At 44.6% G+C, this 25,322-nt stretch overlaps 1 protein-coding gene across 1 annotated transcript in view; it reads left to right on the top strand.

The window, feature by feature from the left end:
- The first annotated feature begins 10,166 nt into the window (after positions 1 to 10,166).
- Positions 10,167 to 25,322, top strand: part of ACSBG1 (acyl-CoA synthetase bubblegum family member 1) — a 60,079-nt gene continuing 44,923 nt past the window's right edge. The window contains exon 1 of the mRNA XM_069559683.1: positions 10,167 to 10,272. Within this exon, the coding sequence (XP_069415784.1) occupies positions 10,193 to 10,272 (80 nt within the window). The 5' untranslated portion in view covers positions 10,167 to 10,192. The remainder of the gene's footprint in view (positions 10,273 to 25,322) is intronic.

Genomic DNA, 25,322 nt, shown 5'->3' with positions numbered 1-25,322 from the left:
CAAGGATTCTTTAACATGTACAAATCAACCAATGTGGTACACCATATTAACAAATTGGAGAATAAAAACTATCTCAATAGATGCAGAAACAGCTTTTGACAAAATTCTACACTGATTTATGATAAAAAAAAAAACAACAACTCTAGAAAGTGGGCATAGGACGGAACCCACTTCAGCATAGTAAAAGCCACGTATGCCAAGCATCATTCTCAATGGTGAAAAATGGAAAGCATTTCTTCCAAAGTCAGTAACAAAAGAAGAAAGTCCACATCAGTACTATTATTCAACATAGTTTTGGCATTCCTGGCCAGGGCAATCAGAGAAGAAAAGGGGAAAAAGGAATCCAAACTGGAAAAGAAGTAAAACTGTCACTGTTTGCAGGTGACATGATACTGTATAAAGAAAAACCCTAAAAATGCCACCAGAAAGCTACCAATATTAATCAACGAATTTGGTAAAGTTGCAGAATACAAAATTAATGCAAATAAATCTCTTGCATTCTTATACACCAACAACAAAAGATCAGAAAGAGAAATTAAGAAGACAATCCCATTTATCATTTAACAAAAAGAAAAAATACCCAGGAGTAAATTTACCTAAGAAGGCAAAAGACCTGTACTCAGAAAACCATAAGATGCAGATGAAAGAAATCAAAGACATCACAGATGGAGAGATATACCATGTTCTTGGATTAGAAGAAACAATATTGTGAAAATAACTATACTTCCCAAAGCAATCTACAGATTTAATGCAATTCCTATCAAATCACCAATGGCATTCTTCATAGAATTAGGATAAAGAATTTTACAGTATGTGTGGAAACCCAAAAGACCCTGAATAGTCAAAGCAATTTTGAGAAAGAAAAACAGAACTGGAGGAATTCAGCTCCCAAACTTCAAACTATAATATAAAGCTACAGTAATCAAGACAGTATGTTACTGGCACAAAAACAGACATATAGATCAATGGAACAGAGTAGAAAGCCCAAAGGTAAACCCATGCACCTACCGTCACCTAATCTATGATAAAGAGGCAGGAATAAACAATGGAGAAAAGACAGTCTTCAGTAAATGGTCCTGGGAAAACTGGAGAATTACAGGTAAAAGAATAAAATTAGAGGGACTTCCTTGTTTGTCTAGTGGTTAAGACTCTGAACTCCCAGAGCAGGGGGCCTGGGTTAGATTACCTGGTTAGAAAACTAGACCCTGTATGCTGCAACCAAGACCCAGCTGAGAAAAAAAAAAAAAGAAGAAGAATGAAATTAGAATACTCCCTAACAACTACACCATACACAAAATAAACTCAAAATGGATTAAAGAACTAAATTTAGGCTGGACACTATAAAACTCTCGAAAAGTGAAAGTGAAAGTCACTCAGTCATGTCTATTTGTGACCCTGTGGACCATACATTCCATGGAATTCTCTAGGCCAGAATACTGGAGTGGGTAGCCACTCCCTTCTGCAGGGGATCTTTCCAACCCAGGTATTGAACTCAGGTCTCCTGTATTGCAGGCAGATTCTTTGCCAGCCGAGCCACCAGGGAAGCCCTTAAAGGAAAACGTAGGTAGAATGGTGTTTGACATAAATTGCAGCAAGATCTTTTTTGGCCCACTGATAGAGCAGTGAAAATAAAAACAAAAATAAGTAAATGGGGCCTAATTAAACTTACAACCTTTTGCATAGCAAAAGAAACCATAAGCAAGACAAAAAGACAACCTTCAGAATGGAAGAAAATATTTGCAAATGAGGCAATTGACAAGGGATTAATCTCCAAAATATACAAACAGTCCATGCAGCTCAATATCAAAAAAACAAACAACACCCCCCCCCCAAAAATGGGCAGAAGACCTAAAAAGATAAATCTCTTTTTAATATCTTTAATACCTTTAAATTTCTATCTATTAAAATTTTTAATTTAATATCTTTAAATATCCAAAGAAGACAAACAGATGCCCAAGTGTTACATGAAAAGATACACAACAATGTCACCCATTATTAGGGAAATGCAAATAAAAAAACTACAATGAGATTTCACCTCACACTGGTCAGGAGGACCATCACCAACAAAATCTACAAAGAATAAATGCTGAAGAGGGTGTGGGAATGTAAACTGATACAGCCACTATGGAGAACAGTATCGAGGTTCCTTAAAAAACAAAAAACGGGACTAACGTATGACCCAGCAATCCCACTTCTGGGACTATACCTACAGAAAACCATAATTCCTAAAGATATATGAACCCCAATGTTTATTAGCAGCGCTATTTACAATAGCCAGGAAGCAACCTAAACGTCCATCAACTGAGGATTGGATAAAGAAGATACAGTACGTATGTATATACAATGGATTATTACTCAGCCATAAGGAATGAAATTGAGCCATTTGCAGAGACATGGATGGACCTAGAGACTGTCACACAGAGAGAAGTCAGAAAAAACAAAACAAAACCACAGATACCATTTACTAATGCATTCAAATCCTGAAAGATGATGCTGTGGAAGTGCTGCACTCAATATGCCAGCACATTGGAAAACTCAGCAGTGGCCACAGGACTGGAAAAGTCAGTTTTCATTCCAATCCCAAAGAAAGACAATGCCAAAGAATGCTCAAACTACCACACAATTGCACTCATCTCACATGCTAGTAAAGTAATGCTCAAAATTCTCCAAGCCAGGCTTCAGCAATAAGTGAACCGTGAACTTCCTGATGTTCAAGCTGGTTTTAGAAAAGGCAGAGGAACCAGAGATCAAATTGCCAGCATCCGCTGGATCATGGAAAAAGCAAGAGAGTTCCAGAAAAACATCTATTTCTGCTTTATTGACCATGCCAAAGCCTTTGACTGTGTGGATCACAATAAACTGTGGAAAATTCTGAAAGAGATGGGCATACCAGACCACCTGACCTGCCTCTTGAGAAACCTGTATGCAGGTCAGGAAGCAACAGTTAGAACTGGACATGGAACAACAGACTGGTTCCAAATAGGAAAAGGAGTACATCAAGGCTGTATATTGTCACCCTGCTTATTTAACTTCTATGCAGGGTACATCATGAGAAACGCTGAGCTGGATGAAGCACAAGCTGGAATCAAGATTGCTGGGAGAAATATCAATAACCTCAGATATACAGATGACACCACCCTTATGGCAGAAAGTGAAGAGGAACTAAAAAGCCTCTTGATGAAAGTGAAAGTGGAGAGTGAAAAAGTTGGCTTAAAGCTTAACATTCAGAAAACGAAGATCATGGCATCTGGTCCCATCACTTCATGGGAAATAGATGGGGAAACAGTGGAAACAGTGTCAGACTTTATTTTTTGGAGCTCCAAAATCACTGCAGATGGTGACTTCAGCCATGAAATTAAAAGACGCTTACTCCTTGGAAGAAAAGTTACGACCAACTTAGATAGCATATTCAAAAGCAGAGACATTACTTTGCTGACTAAGGTCCATCTAGTCAAGGCTATGGTTTTTCCAGTGGTCATGTATGGATGTGAGAGTTGGACTGTGAAGAAAGCTGAGTGCCAAAGAATTGATGCTTTTGAACTGTGGTGTTGGAGAAGACTTCTGAGAGTCCCTTGGACTGCAAGGAGATCCAACCAGTCCATTCTAAAGGAGATCAGCCCTGGGATTTCTTTGGAGGGAATGATGCTGAAGCTGAAACTCCAGTACTTTGACCACCTCTTGTGAAGAGTTGACTCATTGGAAAAGACTCTGATGCTGGGAGGGATTGGGGGCAGGAGGAGAAGAGGACGACAGAGGATGAGATGGCTGGATGGCATCACTGACTCGATGGACATGAGTCTGAGTGAACTCCGGGAGTTGGTGATGGACAGGGAGGCCTGGCGTGCTGTGATTCATGGGGTTGCAAAGAGTCGGACACGACCGAGCGACTGAACTGAACTGATATGTGGAATCTAGAAAATGGTAAAGACGAACCTATTTGCAAAGTAGAAATAGAGATACAGACATAGAGAACAAATGTATGGACACTAAGCAGGGAAAGGGGGAGTGGGATGTACTGAGAGATTGGGATAGACATATACAGGCTTCCCTGGGTAGCTCAGCTGGTAAAGAATCCATTTGCAATGCAGGAGATCCCAGTTCTATTCCAGGGTCAGGAAGTTCCCCTGGAGAAGGGATAGGCTACCCACTCCAGTATTCTTGGGGCTTCCATGGTGGCTCAGACAGTAAAGAATCCTCCTGCATTGTGGGAGACCTGGGTCGGGAATATCCTCTGGAGAAGGGAATGGCAATCCACTCCAGTATTTTTGCCTGGAGAATTCTGCGGACAGAGGACCCTGGCAGGCTACAGTCTATGGGGTCGCAAAGAGTCAGACACGACTGAGCAACTAACACTTTTCACTTTCACATATACATATAGTTGATTCACTTTGTGGTACAGCAGAAACTAACACAACATTGCAAAGCAACTCTACTCCAAGCTTTTTTTGAAAAGTTATTCATTTGACCACCATTTAGTTAGCACTTACCCTCTACCAGGCACTGTTTTGTTTTCTCTTTTTTAGAAGTGGAAAGGTTACATTTTATTTTCCAAAATGACCTCACAGGCCTTCTTTTTAGGAACCCAGTTTTAAGCAGTTGTATAATTATTTTTTTCAGTTAATTTTTATTGGAGTATAGCTAATTTACAATGCCCTGTTAGCTTCTGTGCATAGCAAAGTGGATCAGTGTACATTTATCCACTCGTTTTTAGATTATATTCCCATATAGGTGATTATAGAGTATTGAGTAGAGTTGCCCGTGCTATGCAGGAAGTTCTTATTTTATAGATAGTAATACTAGGCATTGTTCTTAAGAAAGGAACTAAAGAGACAGAATTGCTACCTTGTAGGAGCCTGCATCCTAGGGGACAGATAGATGTTGACGCACAGAGTATCCTGAAATGAGGTGATGGTGAAGGCATGGAGAAAAAATAAACAGAAAGAGAGTGGGGTGCTGGGTGGGGGTATAGGTTTAGCTGCAGTGGTTGAGGAAGGCCTCACTGAGAAGGTGATTATCTGAGTGAACACTGAAGGGATGAAGAGGGAGTTAGACGATATGTGGGGACAGTGTGTCCCAGGCTGAGGGAACAACCTGTCCAAAATCTGTGGGCAGGAGGTAGAACATGGGCAGCAGGGAAGGGAAGCGAGGCAGGCGGGAGGTGTTGTGGGAGATGAGCTCAGAGAGGGGGTCAGGGCCAGATCAGAGAGCCCCGTGGCCCTGCGTGAGGACTTCGGCTTCTGTTCTGATAAGAGAAGCCTGAGAAAGTTCTGGCAGAGTGCAGTATGCTTTCAGACTTCAGTCAGAACAAGGCCTTTGAGGCCTCAGCCCTGGCTGGGGCGGGAGAGGTGTGTGATCTGAGACCCACTGCTCAGGGAGGCTCACTGGGGCCCAGGGCCCAAAGGCTGGTCATCCACATCTGATGGGGTTGGGGCCCCCTCATCAGCACACCCTGTCCTGAATCCCTCTAGCTCCTCCCTTCCCGTGTACTCCCTCAACTCTCACTCCACCTCCTCTCTTTTCTTATCTAATCTCAGGGGGAGGAACAACTGCTTCTGTGCACTCCTTTGCATCAGCATGTTCTAGGTCAGATGTTTCTGGGAACCTCTGTTTCTGCCTTAGTGTGGACCAGCGGAGGGAACGTGGTGCCCACCGGGTCCCAGGGGAAGGAAGGAGGCAGAGAGGTAGGCACCAGATTATCATCAGAGACACAGCAGGGCCTCAAGAAAGCCCCAACACACCCCATCTCCTCAGTCTTCTAGTCCTCCTTACCCACAACTCCAAGAAGCATTGATTATTGACCCCCATCACTATGACAAAGCTCAGGCTTAGAGAGGTTTGATCCCTGGGTTGGGAAGATCCCCTGGAGAAAGGCATGGCAACCCACTCCAGTATTCTTGCCTGGAGACTCCCTTGGTTAGAGGAGCTTGGTGGGCTGCAGTCCATAGGGTTGCACAGAGTTGCACATGACTGAAGTGACTTAGCATGCACGCAGGCTCAGAGAGGTGGGGCCCTAGCCCAAGGTCATTCAGGTCATAAGCAGAAGATGCAGAATTTGAACCCAGATCTATTTAAATGCAAAGTTTGGGGTTTCCCACGTCCTGTGGTTCCTCACTGTCAGATACAGATCCTGAGGGTCTACAAAGAGCTAGAAGCATTTTCCCCCCAAAAGGCAAACACACACACACACAAAACATTGCCTGTGACTTCAGGGGATTTCCAAAGTCTAGTTAAGAACACCCATACCATCCTTGGGCTGTCTCTCTGAAAGGCACTCAGTGGGCTGGGCCCTCCTTGCAATGCAAAGCCCTTGGCCCCCAGAGCATCCTAGAGATCCCTAGAGTTCCTAGCCAGCAACCATATCCCCCTGCCCCCCACGTAGCCAAAGCAAGAGGAGAGCCCTCCAGCTGATGAAGAAAACATTTTAGCCTCACACACACACACAGAAGGAACAGATATTTCCAGTCAACAAACTGGGCAAAATTGAAACTTTATTTTTCTGTAACTCCATGAATTTTTAAAATCTCTTCCCACTTCCTCCTGTGACAGAATAATTAATGTATCCATTCCACACAAAAAAACTGTCATTTTCCGGTTTAAACTAAGTCGAGTCCCAGCAGTTCCACTTCTAGGGATTTATCTTAGAGCTAGACCAACTCGAGTGTGTATGGTGCAGAAATAAGATGGTTTCAGCAAAAGACTGAAAACAACCTCGATGTTCATTGCACAGGACAGATTAAATGCATCCCGGCCAGACCATCCATGGAACGCTGTACATCCCAACAAAAGCACTAAGAAGCCCTCAATACAATAGGAAAGGTTCTCCAGAGAACACTGTCAAGTATGAGAAACAAGATACAAAACTGTATACTGTGTTATCATTTGTAAATATCTAGAATACTTCTGTGCTCAGTTGCTTCAGTCATGGTTCTTTGTGATCCATGGACTGCAGCCCTCCAGGCTCCTCCATCCATGGCAAGACTACTGGAGTGGGTTGCCATGCCCTCCTCCAAAGGATCTTCCCAACCCAGAGATCGAACCTGCATCTCCTGCATTTCAGACAGATTCTTTAACTCTGAGCCACAGATGAAGCCCCTAGAATACTTCTAGAATGATGCAAAAGCAAGTTTTAACAGTGGTGGCTCTGGGAGAAGAAATGGGTGAGCAAAGGAGGGAGAAGGATGGAAGGAAACTTCATGCTTTTTACTGTGAAGTTCTCTGTGCCTCTTTTAAGAAAAGAATTTATTGAGAAAAAATTCAAGTAGCATTGCCATTTTAAAGTGCACAATTCTGTGTCATAGTGCGCTTCACCATGGTGTGCATTCACCATTCTGTGTAGCCAGCACCTCTATCTGTTTCTAAAACATTCCATCACCTCAAAAAGGAAACTTTGTGCCCGTTAAACAGTCAACTCCCTTTGTACATTTTATGTTCCTGCTGTATCAGTGAGGGTCCCCATAAGAAAGAGATGGCCCACTCAGAAGGGCAGTTAGAGAGGGGAGGGCAGAGTAAAGGGAGCCGCGAAGGATGGGAAAGCCACAGCAGGGAGTTGGACCACTCCTGAGGTCCCAAGCCGTCTGGGCAGGAGGTCAGACAGGACCTTCAGGTGCCAGGACCAAGAGGAAGCTGCTGCCAAAACTGCAGCCAGCGGGGAGAGAGCAGGAGGAATTGAATTCCCAACCTCTTTCTATCGGCCCTCCATTCCGCTGCTGTCTGTATCGGCCTAACTCGACCAGAGGCCAGGGGCCTCGGAGATGCCCATACAGGTCAGCTCCCGGGGGACCGAGCCCATGGAGAGGGAATCCGGTGGCAGAGGCCGACTAACCAGCACGTGGTTATAGACACTTTTTCAAGTGAAGTTAGGTAACTGTTTTTAAAGCTCAGCAAAATCAGACTTTGCTGCTCCCTGTCCCAACACTTCTGGATGAGATCTGTGGTCTTGGGCCTCAGGTGGGGTCAGCTCTTCCTGCTGGACCCACTGAGTACCCATTCCCCCAATCAGCCTCTGTGGCCAGCGTGCTGACCCTGCCCTCTGCTCATGTGGACCCTTGCTCCGCTGCTGCACTGAGGGGGGCTACCCAGGCCCTCTTGGTTCTGGTGCCCTGGGCCTCCTCCTCCTCGGCAGCCTGAGCCACATACTGCAGGGCCTTGTCACTTTCTTGGGAAGCCTCAGGCCCTACTAACTTCTTCCCTTCTTACTGCACAGGAAATGTACCCTAGGGAGCTCCTCTCTGAGCCCCACTCAGGGTCTGGCTTCCTTTTTGAAGTTTCTTCCCTTCTCAGCTCTCAAGATCCCTAAGAATCTGAGGGATGGGGTTGGGGGAGGGAGAATTTATTCTGCCACATTGCACATCTTTCCAAACCTTTTCAGGCTTTCATCTTAACCAAAGCTTTTGAGCTTAAGAATTAGATGCCTTTTTTCTCTGATTCAGTATCCCCTTGCGGCAGGGGAGGTGGGAGGCTCACCACTTAGCACTCACAATGATGTCCTTCTCAGCGTACCCAGTAAGCCCATGAGCATGACTCGGCCCATCACCTTCTCATGTCCAGCTAGAGCTGGTAGCCACCTTGGCCAGCCTCCAAGCCATCACCCTTGTGATCCAAACAGTCAATATGAGGCCCAGAGAGGGACAGAGGCCTGCCCAAGGTCACAGGGAGAAGAGGTGAGTGGAAGATTCAGGCCTCAAAGCCAGACTTCAGGCCTCCTGTCTAATGTATTTAGTGTTTCAATGTATTGGGAGACAGCACCCTGGGGTCCACACCCTGAATTTTCATGAATGCTGACAAATTCTTTCTCAGCCACCTGCATCCACCAGTTAAGACAGTATTACCTGTGACCCAGCTGAACCTACTAACCACTTTTGGGGACATCTTGCAGGAATCTCCACTAATGCCTCCTGTAGACAGTTTATATTCAGCAGAATCATGATCCCTCAGAAGTCATGCCCACCCACAGCCTCGGAATGTGACCTTATTTGAGAATAAGGTCTTTAGAGATATAATTTTTTAAGATTATGTCATATTGGATGAAGATGGGTCCTAGTCTGATGACTATCGTCCTTAAGGGGATATAGGGGCAAAGACACAGAGCAGGAAGACAGTCATGTGAAGACTCAGGCAGAGATTGGACAGATGCAGCTATGAGCCAAGAAACCTCAAGGATTGCTGGGAGCCACCAGAAGCCGGAAGAGAAAAAGAAAGATTCTTTACTGGAGCCTTTAGAGCAGGGCCTTGCCAACACCTTAATTTCAGACTTCTGGCCTCCAGAACTGCAAGAGAATACATTTCTCTTTTAAGTCACCCAGTTCATGGTACTTTGTTCTGGCAAGGACTACCCAAGGGAGATTCCTGGTATTCCGAGAAAGCCCTCAGTTCGCCCTGCCGTATGTGAATTTCCCACATTTGTTTACAGATGCTTGCAAACCCAGCATCAACACCCTGCTTTCCTTTAACTGAGGGAGCAGATCCACACTTCTACTAGGTGGCCCTGGTGGTCATGCTCCTGGGTCCCTTACTACATCTGCTTCCATGCAAATGCTCCTGTCAACTATGCCGAAGTCCTCGGTGTTGGCAATGCCTCTCTCCTTCCCCCAGACTTGAGTTCCTTGAGGGCAAGAGCCACGGGTCCTGCTCAGAGCTCCAGCCTTCAGCGCAGAGCCTGGGGGAGGTGGGTTGAGAGGGTAAAACCCCTTCCTGGGTGCTGTGTCAACAGTGAGGCAGGTTTGCAGGGTGAGGTTAGCAGCTACTGCAGGATCTTAATCCAGACTGGTGCTGAGAACCCCTTGTGCTCTGACATGGCCTCTTAAAGCCCAGTGAGGAGGTTTTCTGGGGACCCAGAAGCCCTGAGCCCATTGGCCAGACTTCCTGGGAGAACCAGAGCAGATTTGCATGAAAAAGAACACTGGCTTCATTGAAATTCTTCTCGTCTTGAGTGAAAACAAAGCCACAAAGAAAAGGAAAGTTTTAATCTTGAGCAATTTCACCGTTGAGGAGTGTTTTGAGTTTCTAAAAATGGAGAGGAAATGGCTGTCTTTGGGCCACTCCGGTCACTGCCTCCCCCAGCCCCAGGCCCGCCCCCCTGCCCCGTCAAGGCCAACCTCCCAGGCTGAGGGAGACCGCTCTCTCTGGCAGATGCCCGAGGCTGGTGCCACACAGTTCTGGAGCTGGACGCAGCTGTCCCCCCTAGAACCCCAGCATGCCGGACAGCAGAGCAGCCCTGCAGGAGAGCCTGCTGGAGGCAAGCCTGGGGACCACCCAGGAAAACTTGGAAACCAGGTAAGTCGGAGGTCGGGTCTCTGCCCACTGAGCCCATGGCCAAGCTCTGGACCTGACTCTGCTGTGTGACCCTGAGCAGGCTGCTTCACTCTCTGAGCCTCAGTCTCTTCATCTAGGAAACGAAAGAAAGGGGCTGGATGGTTGCTAAATGGGGCAAGCCCTGGAGTGGAACATGTGTGCTCCCTGCGTGGCCCAGAGGGGCTCGACCGAAGAATGAGGGCATGAGTGGGGGCTGCAGTTGGATGGAGGAAGAAGTTAGCAGACAATAAGAGTGTTTCCCTGTCTTCTCAAGGGGGAACTTTGGCATGTGGGGTCAATGTCAGACAAGGACAGGGGAAAGCCAGAGAGTCCGGCTCCAGCTTGCTGTGTGACCCTGGTGGGTCCCTGCCCCTCTCTGGGCTGCAGCTTCCCTGTCTGGACATGAATGCAAGACGTGAAGCTTCCCCAAAGCCCTTCTGCTGTATGTGTTCTACTAATCTGGGTTTCCCTGATGGCTCAGTTGGTAAAAAATCCACCTGCAACGTGGGAGACCTGGGTTCAATCCCTGGGTTGGGAAGATCCCCTGAAGGAGGGCATAGCAACCCACTCCAGTATTCTTGCCTGGAGAATCCCCATGGACAGAGGAGCCTGGCGGGCACACCCCAATGGGGTCACAACGAGTCAGAAACAACTGAGCGACTGAGTGCAACCTGTGATCCAGAGGAGGCAGATTCAATTTGTCAGTCGTCACCAGTGCCCACTCTGGCCTGGGCCTTCCCCGTTCAAGGATGGGGGATCCTGAGAAGTTGGGACCCAGTCCTGGCCCCAGGATTCCCCAGCAAGAGGGCAGGGAGAAGGCAGGCACACAGACCTCCAGATGCCTGTGATCTGTGCCCAGGAAGGGTACAGGCCCAGAGGAGGCGAGAGGGGCTTCTAACAGTGGCCTATTTTGTTTGTTCTGGGAGGGCAGGGTGCTGCACCGGGTCTTAGTTGTGGCATGCAGGATCTGTAGTTGCAGCGTGCCAACTCTTAGTTGCAGCATGCGGGATCTAGTTTCCTGACCAGGGATTGAACTCAGGGCCCCTGCTTTGGGAGCTTGGAGTCTTAGCCACTGGACCATCAGGAAAGTCTGGAACATCAGACAGGCCTTGGATGGCCAGGAGGGCACTGACATTCAGAGAGGAAGAGCCGTGTGGCTAGAGGGAACAGCGTTGGGATGGTGAGAAGATGCGAAGAAAGATGCGGAACTCAGGGAGGGGCGAGGTCTGGCTGGCTGCAGTGCGCAGTGCAGAAGGGGAGAAGGTCAAGGGAGAAATGCCAGGGGCTGAGCCCTCTGGGGAGAAGTTGCCGGTGTTTGAGATGCACAGTGAATGGCCATTGTTCTCAAGGGAGTTATGAGGGAGGAAAGAGGGAGCAAATGAAAGAAATGTCAATGTGACGGATAGACAGAGGACCCCCACCCCCACCCCGAGGCTGAGGGTCTGGGCCCTGCCCTGGGTCTCCAGAGAGCCCAGAATGGGCTCCTTTCCTCACAGAAGTGGAGGCACCTTACCTGCAAAGCCTCCATGAGTTTGAGGTCCAGCCCCTCCCTGGACGTGGGCCACACGCAGAGGGTCAATAGGATTCAAGGGGGCTGGCTGGAGCTCCCTCACCCTGGGGAATGGGCTCACAGAGGCGGGGGCCTCTTTTGCAGACTCTATGAAAGGGAGGCAGAGCAGGGAATGGTAGGTATATGAGGGGGCCTATGAGGGAAGAGAGGGCAGAAAACTCAGAAGGTCAGTCCCCCTCTTTTCTTGCTTAGCAATTTTGGGTAAGTTGTTTAGCTTCCCTGAGTCTCGTTATCACTCTCTGTTCAACTCTCTGTTCAAAGGAAGACAAAGCCTGACTTCTGTTGACTTTGCAGAAAATCTGTGCAGAGTCTATCAGCTGTTGTGTATGAAATGCTTCCAAACGCACAAGGGCCACCCCTCACAGGCACAGTGAACCTTCTAGGCCTTGCAGAATCGCTATGAGGAAGGAGCTTTGAACCCTTGTTTAACATGTTCTAAAGTCAGAAGCCATTACCACGGCTGTGATGCTCCTCGCCCCTCCAGGCCGGCCCTAGGGCACAGGGCTCCATCTCAGGCTTGCCCATCTCCCCGGGCCTTGTGGCCCCTGGCAGGCTGCTGCTCCTGGGGGAGGGTGGGTCTGCACTCCTCCAATAGTCTGGGAGAGGCCTTATCTGTCCCCTTTCCCCTTTCCCAGGGTTTCGGAAGGCAGGCTGGAGGTCAGGGAGCTGGAGACTGAGAACAGAGGAGGGTTTGCATGCCAGGCTCACCCAAATGAGCTCCCTTTTGTTTCATACCACTTGCAGGACTGGGGGGAAGGAGCCTCTGCGGGGCTAGAGCTGGGGCGGGTCTGATGCTGACCTGGCAGCTTGTGCTCTGTGTCCTTTGAGACCACAGTTGTAGACTGTGCCGTCCGTCAGGGGTACCCATCGGATATGCCCAGAGTCCTGTTAAACTCTTGGTCCAGTAGAGACACCTGCCTCCCTGAGCTGGAAGAAGCCCAAATTGGAGGAAGGACTTTAAAAGAACCAGAGAAGGAGACAGTTCACTCTGGTTTTGAAGGGCCATGGATGCCCTGGTGGCAGGCAGGGGCATTCTGTGGACAGAAGGTGTGGCTGTGGAAGAGTTAAGGTTGCCATCAGACCAGTTAGATTGGGCCAGACTAACTGCTAGGTCTGGATAGGCCGGTGTGGCCAGACTAGGGGCAACCAGAGTCAGAAGAAGAGGCAAAGAGGAGACTTGGGAGGCGTGGATGCAGCAGAAGCAGAAGAGGAGCCTAGTTTGTTGAGGCGGCTCTGGCAGCCGTGAATACAGGCTGGAGTTGGGTGGGCTGGAGGCAGACGCCAGAGGAAGGGAACCTGCAGAGATGAGTGTGGCCCAGGGGAGGACAGTGAACTCTGAACTGACCGTACTCCTGGACTCCCAGCTGCCTTTCCCAGCTCTACCTGCTCAAAGACTGGGTGCAGAAAGGAGACCCCTTGGAGTCAGGGGTGTGAGGCAGGCATGGAAGGCTGCTGCAAGCCTGGTGAAGAAGGCTGCTCTCACTGCTAAAGCTTCCTGTGGATGGTGGGGAGTGAGCTCCCCATCTCTGGGGTATGCAAGTCTGGGAGGAACAAATAATCATAAATACTATGGAAATTATACAGGCATCCTTGAGAATATGGAATATCCAGGGCCTTCATTTTCCCAACTTCCTTCCCCTCACTTCCCCATGATACAAAAAATGGTTATTCTAGTAGAATTACTGTCTTTCTCACATTTTGGATTCTTTGCTGTTTATCAGTTTCCGCAAGTATCCGTTCATCTATTGAAGATTCTCTCTCGTTGGGACGTCCCTGGTGGCCCAGTGGTTAAGACTCTGCTCTTCCAACGCAGGGTGTGCAGGTTAGATCACTGGCTGAGCAACTAAGATGCCACATGCTTCCTGGTATGGCCAAAATTTTTAAAAAAAATAAATAACAGCAGTGTAGTCTTCAAACTCAAAAATATATAATATTTATTGTTGAATACATATTGTCCCAGAGGACATGGGAGTATATTATAAGTGCCACTGGGAGGCAAGGTCAGGAGTCTTAGGATAAAGGGCAGAGCACATCCCAGAAATCAGAGTCCCTGGGGCAAAATAACCCTGTCCCGGACACATGAATACGGATCTGGATGACTTCAGGTCAACCCAGGCCAGTGCTGAGTTTTTGCAGGGGCTACAAAGTCGTCAGCTGGGAACAGCAGAACCCAAGCTGGCCTGAAGTCAGAACACTGAACCGGAAGCTGACTCACTCTGTCCCCAGGCAAGTTCCCTATTGACAGCCTCTCAGGCCAGTGAAGTTTTTCTTTAGGTCATTGAGTATAACCCAACATACACATATTATCAACCTACCCTGACTTGAATACCTCCAGGGACGAGGAACTCACTCACTTAACTCTTCGTCCCTGCAAAAGACAGGGACAGTGGTGGGAGAAAGTCCTGTATCACATTTGGTTCTAGGCGTGCCCCCTGGGTCCTGGCTCTATAGCCCTCCTCCACAGGCAGCCCTGGTTCCTTGCAAAGGAGCCTGTGAGGAACATTTGAAGTCAGGGCTAGGAAGGTATTTTGGAAACTGCAAAGGTTGTGACCATGTGAAGGACATCTAGGACCTAGCTTGGACTCTAGCCCCAAGAAGCTGTAACAGAAGAATTTACATCTGCAAAATGTAATGGGTTGTGTTTTTTTATTAATGGAAGCAAATTTTTCACTAGATGGCTTTTGACAAAAAGTATATACCCATGTAATCAACAGCTCAATAGAAATATAGAATATTTTCATCACTCCAGAATGTTCTCTGTGCTTCCTTCTAGTCGACTCTCACCCCCACTCATCCTTAAATAACTAGATTTGGAAAGCCACTGTTCTGTCTGCTCTTGAACTTCGTACGAATGGAACCCACTGTATGTGCTTTGCTATGCCTGATTCCTTTCACTAATCACAGTGTCTACAAGATTCCTCCACACTGTGAAGTGTTTCTGTAGTAGTGTTGTTTTCTTCTGTTGGGTAGAATGCCGTCATGTGGCTATACCACAATTTGTTTATCCGTTCTCTTGTTGAGGGGATTTGGGTTGTTTCTGGTTTGGAGATTTTATGAATAAAGCTACTGCAAACACTCTTGTATAAGATTATTTGTGGACACATATACTGATTTCCTTGGAGAAGTCTCTAGGTTGTTGTATCAAAAGATCAGTTCAGTTCTGTTGCTCAGTCATGTCCAACTCTTTGTAACCCCATGGACTGCAGCACACCAGGTTTCCCTGTCCATCACCAACTCCCAAAGCTTGCTTAAACTCAAGTCCATTGCATTGGTGATGCCATCCAACCATCTCATCCTCTGTCATCCCCTTCTCCTGCCTTCAATCTTTCCCAGCATCAGGGTCTTTTCTAATGAGTCAGTTCTTCACATCAGGTGACCAAAGTATTGGAGTTCCAGCTTCAGCATCAGTCCTTCCAATGAATATTCAGGACTGTTTTCCTTTAGGATTGACTGATTGGATCCCCTTGTAGTCCACGGGACTCTCAGGAGTCTTTTCAACACCACAGTTCAAAGCATCAATTCTTTGGCGCTCAGCTGTCTTTATAGTCCAGGTTTCGCATCCATACATGACCACTGGAAAAACCATAGCTTTGACTAGAGGGACCTTTGTTGGCAAAGTAACATCTCTGCTTTTTAATATACTGTCTAGGTTAGTCATAGCTTTTCTTCCAAGGGGCAAGCATCTTTTAATTTCATTGCTGCAGTCACCATCTGCAGTGATTTTGGAGCCCCCCAAAATAAAGTCTGTCACTGTTTCCATTGTTTCCCCATCTATTTGCCATGATGTGATGGGGTGAGATGCCAGGAACTTAGTTTTCTGAATGTTGAGTTTTAAGCCAACTTTTTCACTCTCCTCTTTCACTTTCATCAAGAGGGTCTTTAGTTCTTCTTCACTTTCTGCCTTAAGGGTGGTGTCCTCTGCGTATCTGAGGTTATTGATATTTCTCCCGGCAATCTTGATTCCAGCTTGTGCTTCATCCAGCCCAGCATTTCGCATGATATACTCTGCATAGAAGTTAAATAAGCAGGGTGACAATACACAATCTTGACGTACTTCTTTACCCATTTGGAACCAGGCTGTTGTTCCATGTCAGTCAAAAGATAGATATACATATAAGGGGATTAAATGAGTTAGTCCTAAAGGAAATCAATCCTGAATATTCATTATAAGAACTGATGCTGAAGCTGAAGCTCCACTACTTGGTCATCTGATGTGAAGAGCCAAGTCATTGGGAAAGACCCTGATGCTGGGAAAAATTGAAGGCAAAAGGAGAAGGGGGCAGCAGAGAATGAGATGGTTAGATAGCATCACCGACTCAATGGACATGAGTTTGAGCAAATTCCAGGAGATAGGGAAGGACAGGGAAGCCTGTCATGCTGCAGTCCTTGGGGTCGCAAAGAGCTGGACATGACTTAGCGACTGAACAACAAATGCGTGTATAAGGAAGCCACCAGAGGTTTTCCAAAGTGGTCCTAGCATCCTCACAAGAAGTTTCTGTTGCTCCACATCTTTGTCATCATGATCTATTGTTACTCTTTTTCAATTATAGCTTTTCTGGTGAGTGAATGGTGGTATTTCATTGTAATTTAAATTTCCCTGATAATGATGTTGAACATATTTTTACGTACCTGTTGGCCATCTCTGCATCTTCTTTTGTGAAGTATCTATCCAAAACTTTAGCCCATTTTGTAATTGGGCTTTTATTATTAAACCTTTTATTATTGATTTGTAGAGATTTCTCCATAAATTCTTGATATCAGTCCCTCTATGAACACATAGAATTCTTTCTCTATATGTTCTATGAGAAGCTTTATGGTTTTAGTTTTTATATTTAGGCCCATGATCCATCCCAAATTAATATTTTCCTTTTTCTAACATATTTATCCAGTTCTTCAAATGCCCTTTGTTGAAAATGATTTTTTTTTCTATATTAAATTGTTATGGCCCCTTTGTTTAAAAAAAAAAAAAAACGTCAACTGGCTACATGTATGAGTCTATTTCTGGATTTACTTCCACTAAACTATTTTTCTATCTTTGCGTCAATGCCACACTGTCTTCATTATTATAGCTTTATAGGTCTCGCATCAGGTAGTGCTTGTCTTTCAACTTTGTTCCTTTTTTTTTTTTATAAACAAGATTGTTTTGGCTGTCCTGGGTGCGGTAGACAGCCTCTAAGATGCTCCTCAGTGACTCTTGCCTTTTGGATTCTTGTGTACTTCCATATCCTTGAATGGGGACCAACCTACTAGCTTATTTCTAAGAAGCAGAATATGGCAAAAGTGATGGGATTTCACTTCAGAGGTATGGTTATAAAAAGACCATGATTTCATTTTTACTGCTTTCTCTCGTTTTCTCACTTTCTCTGAGGGAGAGGCCCAGTTGGCAAAGACCTAAGGGAGACCTCTGGCCATCAGCCAGTGAGGGATTGAGATCCTCAGCCCAACAACCTGCAAGAAACTGACTTCTGCCCACAACCCCATGAGTTAAACCTTCTGCTGAGACTGACAGTTTGATGACAACCTTATGAGAGATTTTGAGCCAGAGGCACTCAGCTAAACCTAGATTCTTGACCCATAGAAACTGTAAGATAATAAATGCCTATTTTTTAGAAGTCACTACACTTGGGGATGCTTGTTGTAGTATAATGGGTTAATAACACAATAGCTCCTTTGTTTTTTTTGTTTGTTTGTTTGCTTGTTTGTTTAATATTTATTTTTATCTATTTATTTGGCTGCACCAGAGCTTAGCTGAGGGAGGCAGGGTCTTTAGTTGTGTCGTTCGAACTCTTAGTTTTGAAACAGAGCAGGACTGTATGGTCCTTGCCCCCGAACCCCCCATCATGTTCTTTGCCTTCTTTTTGCCTGTGGAAAACTTTTGTCAAAGAATAAGTTTAATCAGAGAAGTGAGAATTACTGAAACAAAGGAAAACAGTCTAAGAAGACTAAATAATAATAATGTAATTATTAAGCCAAGGACCTTTAGCTCTTTCTCAAGGGCTGTAGATAATATTCTGAGCCATATTGTGTGAGCTGTCTTAAAGATACCAAAACACCAGGTGGCAAAGTTAACTGCTCGATGACCAGATTGAGCCCAGGACTTGAGCTGCCACAATTCTGAAAACTGACCACAAAAAAAAATGAGAACAGTGCACCCCAGAAATGAAGACTAACCTTACCTAAAACAACCAAGATGATGCTAGTCAGACCACTGATAACCGATTGAAGATGACTGTTAGAGATGACTATATTGTTTCTGCATGTAACAGCATCCCCTACTCTGTTTATAAATGCTCTCACCCCATGCTTGTCAGGGGGAGGAGTCAGCCTTTGGACAGATATCGACCACACTCCCCCCAAAAGTTACCAGCACCTCAAAGCAAACTTTCCTTTCCACTGATCTGGCCTGCTTATTGGCTTTTGAGGGGCAAGCATCTGGACCCTCTCCCTTCCCTGCCCCCACTCATTTCCATAATAGTTTCAGCATGTGGGGTCTAGTTCACTGATCAGGAATCAAATCTGGGACCCCTTCGTTGGGAGTGCAGAGTCAGCCACTGGGGCACCAGGGAAGTCCACACAAAAGCTCCTTTGTATTCTCATGCAAAATTTAGAATTATCTAGTTATGGGACTTTCCTGGTGGTTAGGAGATAATGAATCTGCCTGCCAATGCAGGAGACTCAGGTTCAATCCTTTGTTCGGGAAGATCCCCTGGAGAAGGAAATAGCAACCTACTTCAGTATTCTTGCCTGGGAAATCCCATGTATAGAGGAGTCTAGCCAGTTATAGTCCATAGGGTCTCAAAAAGTCAGATAAGAATTAGTGACTAAACGAGTCAGTCTCAACAAAAAAGACTGTTGGAATTCTGACTAAGAACAAATTGAATCTATGTTTCAAACTGGGGAGAATTTCCTGATCAATGAACATAGTATGCATTTCCATTTATTTAGATCTTTGATTTCTCTCAGCTATGAATTGTAGTTTTTAGTGTAGATGTCTTACACACTTTTTTCCTAAACCTGTTCTTTAGAATTGTATGTGTTTTGATACTATGTAAACTGTATTTTGTAATTAATTTTCTGATCATTTGTTGTTTGTATAGAAATACAATTGATTTTAAAAAAATATTGACCTTGAATCTTGCGGTCTAACTTAATTACATTTGTTAGTTCTAGTGCTTTTTTTTTGGTAGATTCCTTTGGATTCTTTATGCATACAAATTTGTCATCTATTTTAACAGATAGCTTTATTTCTTCTACTTGCTTCCAGTCATTTCACTTTTTAATTTGTCTTGCCTTGTGCACTGACTAGGACCTCCAACATAATGCTGAATACAGATAGTAAGAGTGGATATCCTTGCCCTGTTTCTAATACATTTAGCATTTTCAGTGATTTTTATTCCCTCTTGTAGATCTGTTGCAGGAAGGGGGACCCCCTTCCAGGGCCTGAAACTGGGCTCTTGTCTAACACTAGGAAATGAATTGTCTGAGGAGACACATGTGCTGACAAAGCAAGAGATTTTATTGGGAAAGGGCACCAGGAGGAGACCAGCAGGGTAAGGGAATCCAGGAGAACAGCTCTGTCAAATGGCTTGCAGTCTTGGGTTTTATGGTGATGGGATTAGTTTCTGGGTTGTCTTTAGCCAATTATTCTGACTCAGAGTCCTTCCTGGTGGTGCACGCCTTGATCAGCCAAGATGGATGCCAGAGAGAAGGATTCTGGGAGGTGATCAGACATGTGATGTCTCCTTTTGACCTTTCCTGAACTCTCCGGTTGGTGGAGGCTTATTAGTTCCGTGTTCCTTACCAGGACCTCTTGTCCTAAAACAACTCACGCAAATGGTTGCTATGGTGCCTGGCCAGGGTGGGCGGTTTCAATCAGCGTGCTTCCCCTAGCAGATCCATGTTTCCATCTGGGGTAATTCCCACTATAAACCTGAATAAACATTATTCCCTGAATAAACTCTTGTAGCATTTCTTGTAGTGAAAATGTTGCGGTTATTCTTGCTGCTTAACAAGTTACTCAAAACTGTGGTGCCTCAAGCCAACACCAATTCCTTATTATCTCTCATGGTTTCTATGGGTCAGTAATTCAGGAGCAACTTATTTAAGTGATTCTAGCTCAGGGTCTCTCATGAGGTTATACTCAACATGTCAGCCATGGTAACACTCATCTGGATGGAAGATCCTCTTCCAAGCTTATTCATAAGCTCTGTTCTTCATCGGCTGTGTTAGTTTCCTGTTGCCACTGTAACAACTCACCGTAAGCTTAATGGTTTAAAACAGAATAAATTTATTCTTTCATAATTCTAGAGGGCAGAAGTTGAAATCAGTTTCATGGGGCTAAAATCAAGGTGTCAGCAGGGTTGTGCTCCCTTCAGAGGCTGTAGGGGAGACTCTCCTCTTCTTTGCCTCTTTCCTTTTTCCTCTTCTTTCCTCTACCAGCATCTACCCTTGGCTTGCGGTTATACCACTCCAGTCTCGGTTCTGTGCTCACACTGCCTTCTTCTCTTTTGTGTGTGTGTCAAATCTCCCTCTACCTCCCTCTTGTGACACATGGGACTGCAATCCAGTTCAGTTCAGCTCAGTTGCTCAGTCATGTCTGACTCATTGCGACCCCATGGACTGCAGCACGCCAGGCTTCCCTGTCCATCACCAACTCCCGAGGTTACTCAAACTCATGTCTGTGTTGGTGATGCTATCCAACCATCTCATCCTCTGTTGTCCCTTCTCCCCTGGCCCCCAGTCCCTCTCAGCATCAGGGTCTTTTCCAATGAGTCGGTTCTTCACAGCAGGTGGCCAAAGTATTGGAGTTTCAGCTTCAGCATCAGTCCTTCCAATGAATATTCAGGACTGATTTCCTTTAGGATTGACTTGTTGGATCTCCTTGCTGTCCAAGGGACTCTCAAGAGTCTTCTCCAACACCACTGTTCAAAGCATCAGTTCTTCAGCACTCAGTTTTCTTTATACTCCAACTCTCACATCTATACATGACTACTAGAAAAACCATAGCTTTGACTAGATAGACCTTTGTTGGCAAAACAATGTCTCTGCTTTTTAATATGCTGTCTAGGTTGGTTATAGCTTTACTTCCAAGGGGCAAGCATCTTTTAATTTCATGGATGCAGTCACCATCTGCTGTAATTTTGGAGACCAAAAAAATAAAGTCTGTCACTGTTTCCCCTGTTTCCCCATCTATTTGCCATGAAGTGATGGGACCGGATGCCATGAACTTAGTTTTCTGAATGTTGAGTTTTAAGCCAACTTCTTCACTCTCCTCTTACTTTCAACAAGAGGCTCTTTAGTTCCTCTTTGCTTTCTGCCATAAGGGTGGTATCATCTGCGTGTCTGAGGCTATTGATATTTCTCCCAGCAATCTTGATTCTAGCTTGTGCTTCATCCAGCCTGGCATTTCACATAATGTACTCTGCATGGAAGTTAAATAAGCAGGGTGACAATATATACCGTTGACATACTCCTTTCCTGATTTGGAACCAGTTCCATGTCCAGTTCTAATTGTTGCTTCTTGACGCATACATTTCTCAGGAGGCAGGTCAAGTGGTCTGGTATTCCCATCTCTGTCAGAATTTTCCACATTTTGTTGTGATCCACACAGTCAAAGGCTTTGGCGTAGTCAATAAAGCACAAGTAGATACTTTTCTGGAACTCTCTGGCTTTCTCGATGATCCAACAGATGCTGGCAATTTGATCTCTGGTTTCTCTAACTTTTCTAAAACCAGCTTGAACATCTGGAATTTCACAATTCACGTATTGCTGAAGCCTGGCTTGGAGAATTTTGAGCATTACTTTGCTAGTGTGTGAGATGAATGCATTTGTGCAGTAGTTTGAGCATTCTTTGGCATTGCTTTTCTTTGGGATTAGAATGAAAACTGACCTTTTCCAGTCCTGTGACCCCTGCTGAGTTTTCCAAATTTGCTGGCATACTGAGTGCAGCACTTTCACAGCATCATCTTTTAGGATTTGAAATAGCTCAACTGGAATTCCATCACCTCCACTAGTTTTGTTCGTAGTGATGCTTCCTAAGCTCCACTTGATTTTGGATTCCAGAATGTCTGGCTCTATGTGAGTGAGCATACCATCGTGAATATCTGGGTCATAAAGATCTTTTTTGTCTAATTCATCTGTGTATTCTTGCCACCTCTTCTTAGTATCTTCTGCTTCTGTTAGGTCCATACTGTTTCTGTCCTTTATGTGCCCATCTTTGCACGAAATATTCCCTTGGTGTCTCTAATTTTCTTGAAGAGATCTCTACTCTTTCCCATTCTATTGTTTTTCTCTATTTCTTTGCATTGATCACTGAGGAAAAACTTCTTATCTCTCCTCGCTATTTTTTAGAACTCTGCATTCAGATGCTTATATCTTTTCTTTTCTCCTTTGACTTTAGCCTCTCTTTTCTCAGCCATTTGTAAGGCCTCCTCAGACAACCATTTTACCTTTTTGTATTTCTTTTTCTTGGGAATGGTCTTGATCCCTGCCTCCTGTACAATGTCATGAACCTCCATTCATAGTTCTTCAGGCAGTCTGTCTATCAGATCTAATCCCTTGAATCTACTTGTCACTTCTACTGTATAATTGTAAGGGATATGATTTAGGTCATACCTGAATGGTCTAGTGGTTTTCCCTACTTTTTCAGTTTAAGTCTGAATTTTGCAATAAGGAGTTCACGCCCATCAAGATAATCCATGATCAACTCCTTGTCTCAAGATCCTCAATTTAATCACATCTGCAACCCCCCCCCTTTATTGGATGGGGGGCATATAAGGTAATATTCAGTTCTGAGAGATTAGGAGATGAATATTTAGGTAGGGGGCACTTTCAACTGACCACACTTGCTGTTCACCAGAGACCTTAGTTTGCCAGTGGACTTCTCTAGTATACTCTGGTTGAGTGTTTTCTTGACATGACAACTGGTGGCTGGGCCTGGGGTTGTCTCAAGTGTTCTTTACTCATATGTCTGATGCTTGAGGTGGTGAGACTCAATAGGCTGGGGTTTGGATCAACCAGGAAGCCTCAGTATCTCCTCTATTTAATTTCACATGGTCTCCTTCATAGCGGCTTCAAGGTAGCCTGACTTCTGACATGGTAGGTCAGGGATACAAAAAGTGTGTATTGTGAGAGAATCAGGTGAAAACTGTACTACCTTTTATGAGCTAGCCTTGGAAATCACATAGTGTCACTTCTGCTACATTGTAGAAGCTGGTCATTACGGCCATCTCATATTTAAGAAACGGAGAATAAGACAATTGATGGGAAGAGTGTAAAGAATTTGCAGACATGATTTCAAGTCATCACATAAGTGTGCTAATGGAAAAACTCATATTTCATTTAGATATCATTTCACTTTAAAAAAATTATTGAAAATGGTTGATTGACAATGTTGTGTGAGTTTCAGGTGTACAGAAAAGTGATTCAGTTATACATATATGTGTGTGTATACATATGAAAAAAATATACATATATACACATTCTGTTTTTGACTATTTTCCATTATAGGTTATTAAAAGGTATTGCATATAGTCCTCTGTACCAACAATAGGTCCTTGTTTGTATCTATCTCATATTTACTTTCATTTTGAAAGATATTTGATGTTTTACAGGCAGCTGAGGCTCCATTAATTTTTTTAATATAACAGCTTTATTGAGATATAAATTGCATACCATAAATTTTACCCATTTAAAGTATAAAATCCAAAGATTTTTAGTATATTTCTAGATTTGTGCAAACATCACCACAGTCTATTTTAAAGTATTTTCATTACCCGAAATGAACCCCTAACCCATTAGCATTTCTGTTTTCCCTCAAGCCCCCAGCCCTAGGCAACCACTAATCTAATTTTGTCTATATAGATTTGCTTAGCCTGGATGTTTCACTTAGATGATCTGATATGATATATCGTCTATTGTGAATGGCTTCTTTTATTCAGCATGTTTTCATGATTCATATTCATGTTGTATCACGTATCAGTACTTCATTATTTTTATGGCCAAATAAATTCCAATGTATTGACATGCCACAGTTAGTTTTCTCACTTATTGGCTGATGAACATTTGAGTTTTTATTTTCTGGCTATTATGAATAATGCTTCAATAAATATTTACATATAAGTTTTTGTATGGACATGTTTTATTTCAGATATAAATGTAAAAGTGGAATTGTTCGATCATATAACTCCATGCATAATCTTTTGAGGAACTAGCAGACTGTTTTTCAAAGCAGCTGCATTACCTACCACCAGCAGTGTACAAGAGCTCCAATTTCTCCACATCCTCACTTGTGGAATCTTAGTTCTCTGACCAGGGGCTGAACCCATGCCCTGGGAAGTAATGGTGCAAAGTTCTAATCATTGTGCCATGAGGGGATTCCCAGTATCCATCTTTTTTATACAGCCGCTCTGGTGGGTATGAAGTGTTACCGCCTTCTGATTTTGACTTGCATTTTCTGATAGGTGATAATGTTGGACATCACACATTTCTTCTCCATTTGTTTATCTTTGGAAAAATGTCTATTCAAATCTTTTGCCCAGTTTCAATTGGGTTATTTTTCTTTTTTGTTGAATTATTAGAGTTTTCATGCTGCTGCTAAGTCACTTCAGTCGTGTCTGACTCTGTGCGACCCCATAGACGGCTCATCAGGCTCCCCCGTCCCTGGGATTCTCCAGGCAAGAACACTGGAGTGGATTGCCATTTCCTTCTCCAAGAGTTCTCATATCAGGATAAATGATTTGCTAATTCTCTTATCAGATAAATGATTTGCTAATATTTCCTTCCATTCTGTGGGTTATCTTCTCACTTTCTTGATGATGTCCTTTGAAGCACAAAGAGATTTAATTCTGATGTAGTCCAATTTGTCTATTTTTCTTCTGTTTCTTGTGCTTTTGGTGTCATAGCTAAGAAGGTTTTACCTAATTCAAGTCTATATAGATTTATTCTTATATTTTCTTCTAGCATTTTTACAGTTTAAGCTCTTGCATTTAAGTCTTTGATACATTTCAAATTAATTTTTTGTGTATGGTGTGAGGAAAGTGTCCAACTTTATTCCTTTTCACATGGATATTGAGTCACCCCAGTACCACTTGTTGAAAAGAATACTTCCCACATTGAATTGTCATGGCACCCTTGTTGAGAATCAGTTCAGTCTCTCAGTCGTGTCTGACTCTTTGTGACCCCATGGACTGTAGCACGCCAGGCCTCCCTGTCTATCACTAGCTCCCCGAGTTTACTCAAACCCATGTCCATTGTGTCGGTGATGCCATCCAACCATCTCATCCTCTGTCGTCCCCTTCTCCTCCCGCCCTCAGTCTTTCCCAGCATCAAGGTCTCTTCAAATGAGTCAGCTCTTTATATCAGATAGCCGAAGTATTCGAGTTTCAGCTTCAACATCAGTCCTCCCAATGAATATTCAGGACTGATTTCCTTTTGGATGGACTGGTTGGATCTCCTTGCTGTC

The sequence above is a fragment of the Ovis canadensis genome, chromosome 18 (assembly GCF_042477335.2).
Source record: "Ovis canadensis isolate MfBH-ARS-UI-01 breed Bighorn chromosome 18, ARS-UI_OviCan_v2, whole genome shotgun sequence".
In the NCBI taxonomy this organism is placed as follows: domain Eukaryota; kingdom Metazoa; phylum Chordata; class Mammalia; order Artiodactyla; family Bovidae; genus Ovis; species Ovis canadensis.
Note: the sequence above shows the minus strand (reverse complement) of the source record. Positions and strands in the feature narration are given on the sequence as shown.